This window comes from Cicer arietinum, chromosome 1, assembly GCF_000331145.2.
Source record: "Cicer arietinum cultivar CDC Frontier isolate Library 1 chromosome 1, Cicar.CDCFrontier_v2.0, whole genome shotgun sequence".
NCBI lineage: Eukaryota > Viridiplantae > Streptophyta > Magnoliopsida > Fabales > Fabaceae > Cicer > Cicer arietinum.
Window position 1 is genome coordinate 49124751 of NC_021160.2, and position 3183 is coordinate 49127933.

Below are 3183 nucleotides of genomic sequence, written 5' to 3' on the forward strand. Positions count from 1 at the left end.
TAGTACCACCAAAATAGCTCAAAATTCCAGCTTGCCTGCTTTACTCAGCACAAAGACACCAGCATCAAATTCTAAACACTCCCGCCTTATAATTTACACGAAAAAAAAAAAAAAATGAAAGTTGGATAACATAAAGAAGCAACGCCGCCTCCATTCTTTTATTAAACTACTATACCGAATTCATTCTAGTCATTCGCCAATTTCAAAGCTAGAGCAGGTCATCCCAAATCCAGAATTATTGAAGTAATCTTTCTGGGACCATTCATCAGGAAAATTTAACAGACTAGTTGAGAACACAAACGCATTGAACGAACCTTTCTTTTTCCTTCCTAACTTTCATTTCATATTACACAGAAAACAATGCCCCTACAATTATGCTTTTGCACGCCTTCATGATTTTTATATAAAAAAATATTACACATGAGTAAAGCAATGCCCTACAATCAAATGAATTAGAAATCAATGGTCAAGAAAACTGTACACAAGAATGGCCGCAAAGAGGCACAATGAAAAACACCTTCGATTAATAATTACAGAATCCCACTCTAAAAGAGGCAGGCAGCTCTGAAAGATGAACCGTTCCCATATCGCATAATAGGTGTTTCACCGGGTAATCTGTCTACTTCTTCATAAAATACAAGAACTTAACGGTCCCATATGGCCTCAGGTCTGTGCTTCAACCAATGAACCATCTCCTTGTCCAGTGGAGAGTTATTTATTACAGCATCTAACATTGGGCTACCAAAGAATTTCGGAAAACTTCTAAACAACCATATCTGGTCTTTGGGCCAAGATCTCTGCGGCTGCTTCTCCTGGATAAACAAACCAAACTATCATATCACCGACAGCAAAGAAAAAAATCACAGAAAACATATCGGGCCTAGCCTTCAAGCATGTAACTGTCAATGTCTGTTAATAAAGCTATCCAAGTAAAGGATCTTTATCCAATTCAGGCGTGTAGAGGAAATAAGAGCTAAATGGGAGATAAATGTGTCAACGTCAACACATATGAAGTTGGTGTCAAGACAGGGAAGAGGGGGCATGTAAGGTTATTTACCAGGTATCCAAGAAATCCCTTCCTTAGTTGGGTTTCTCAGTCCCTTGGATAGCTCTTTGAAGTGACCTACGAAAAACTGCTTGCTGCAGCCGAGGTATCTAGGGATAGATGGATCTAACTGTTCATTGGTAAATCAATTCATTACATTTTCAATATATGAGGAATTATTCAATAAAAAAGATTATACTTTTTAGCAAAGCAGAGTTGACTGTCTGCACATGGCCATTTTCTTGTTTTGAGCCTTCCAAACTAATAAAGCTAACCAACAATAATTAAAGTGATTTGATCAATTCAACATCATTTCACCTACGGGGATAAGACTTGATTGCTATTGCTGATGGAACCATATCATTTTAGGGAAGAAAATTTTAACCTATGGAACAATATTTTCCCCAAAAAGTAACCTACCTAAGAAATAAGTCATGAATTTCAACAATTTATTTAAAATTAAAAAGAACTAACCATTCTTGCCAGCATTGATCTGACAGTTCTTGGACCATAAACACGATTGTGTGATGGCTTCTGAGCCTTGGCATAAAAAGAACTGATGTCTGGTAAAGACAAACATCCCCTGCTTGCTCTAACCAGGTTATGATCTGGATCTGCATTGCTCTGATTATGCCAAAAAATCAGCTGCCCCAAACAATAATTTTCACTATATACCTTCCGATATTCCGGAATCTCTGCTCCCAACTTGTTAGTATACTTGGGACCTAAGTCAAGCGGACTAATATAGACAGGTGGTGAAGTAACGGTTTGATATTCCTGAAAGAAAACGAGAGATTGTAAATTGGAAGTTTAAACTGTAAAGAAAAATCCACCGACATATGGTGGTATTCACATTTTAAAAAACGTACCTGTATTCTAAAAAAGTACTTGGTATAAGCATAAATATGGAGTAAGTCAGCAGCAGCATCATGCCGACATTTATATGTACAAGAAAGACTTCGGATCTCATCCCTCAACCTATATAGAAAGGGGGAGAAAAACAAACTTTAAAGCTTGCAAGTTCCACCAGGTTAAAATACATAGATCAACTAGAAGCAAGACTTAATTACCATAATAGAGACTTCCGAAGCTCTTTTTGAATATCTGCCGAACTTGAAGGATCATGAGCCTGAATTTTGGATTTGAGATCATTCAAGATGTCTTCTTCCACGTGAGGAGCAATGCAATGAAGAAGCTCCTCAACAAACGAGCCCTCTCCTTTCCAGAGGGACGAAACGATTGCATCAGGACTGAGCTTCTGAAGAGGAGGTGGCGCTTTCCGTGGATCGCCAAAAATACATCTCATAACATACCTTACCTGAAATATCCCATCAAAGATTAAAATTCTCTCCACTACAAAATGAAATTGAAAATTACTGATTTGCGATGACATAACACTACAAAATGAGATCACTTTCTCAACTCTAAGATACACAGAAGGGAATATCGGTGAAGTGCATGCTTGACATACAAGATGAGATGTAAATTTCATGATCATCTTGAAACTATCATAATATTTAACTTCCTATTGTAACAGAGTCAACCTGGTGGTTCTTATTAACAACAAACCAATATAAAAACACTAGTCTTTAGCATTCCTCATTATGAACATGTTTTAAATGGAAATATTATTTTCTTCCCAACATTATTAACAGGAATAGCAAATGGGCAATTAGACTATAGAGGGGCACAATCACCTTATCGAGAGTGACAGCAAGATTCTGAAGCCTTTGGTTGTACACCCCCTCCGCCTGAGACAAAGAAAGATATTACAGGGAAATAAAAGTTTCAATGGAATATGAGAATACAAATTACATGTCATCTACATGATAACAAAGCACGTGAAAGGAACAGAGAGCACACCTGAACCTCAGCATCACTCCTTTCAACTTCAAGGCATACATCTGAAAAATATTTTCTTTTTTCTTCAAGATTGTGCTTTAGAATTTCCTCAGGAAGTTTAGTTCTTTCAAAATTGATGAATCTCACCTTCACCACAGGACAAATGTCAGCCAAATTTAATACACAAACTAAAAAATATTGGTAAAAACACAGGAGAAGGCACATACAAGGCGAGCTGCATAGGCAACAAGCCAATCTGGCAGGCCCCCAAGCAAACATATGCCTAAACCAGCTCT

At 37.4% G+C, this 3183-nt stretch overlaps 1 protein-coding gene across 2 annotated transcripts in view; it reads right to left on the bottom strand.

The window, feature by feature from the left end:
* Window positions 1-304: 304 nt before the first annotated feature.
* LOC101490644 (histone-lysine N-methyltransferase ATXR3-like) overlaps window positions 305-3183 on the bottom strand; it is a 15366-nt gene continuing 12487 nt past the window's right edge. The window contains exons 15-21 of one of the 2 annotated variants that reach the window (XM_073365943.1): window positions 3115-3179; window positions 2909-3034; window positions 2743-2796; window positions 2116-2363; window positions 1915-2023; window positions 1520-1822; window positions 305-812 (exon numbers count right to left, since the gene is read on the bottom strand). In XM_073365943.1, coding sequence (XP_073222044.1) covers window positions 645-812; window positions 1520-1822; window positions 1915-2023; window positions 2116-2363; window positions 2743-2796; window positions 2909-3034; window positions 3115-3179 — 1073 coding nt within the window. In that variant the 3' untranslated portion in view covers window positions 305-644. Of the gene's footprint in view, window positions 813-1519; window positions 1823-1914; window positions 2024-2115; window positions 2399-2742; window positions 2797-2908; window positions 3035-3114; window positions 3180-3183 lie in introns of those variants that run through there. The other variant, XM_073365950.1, reaches the window with a different exon arrangement.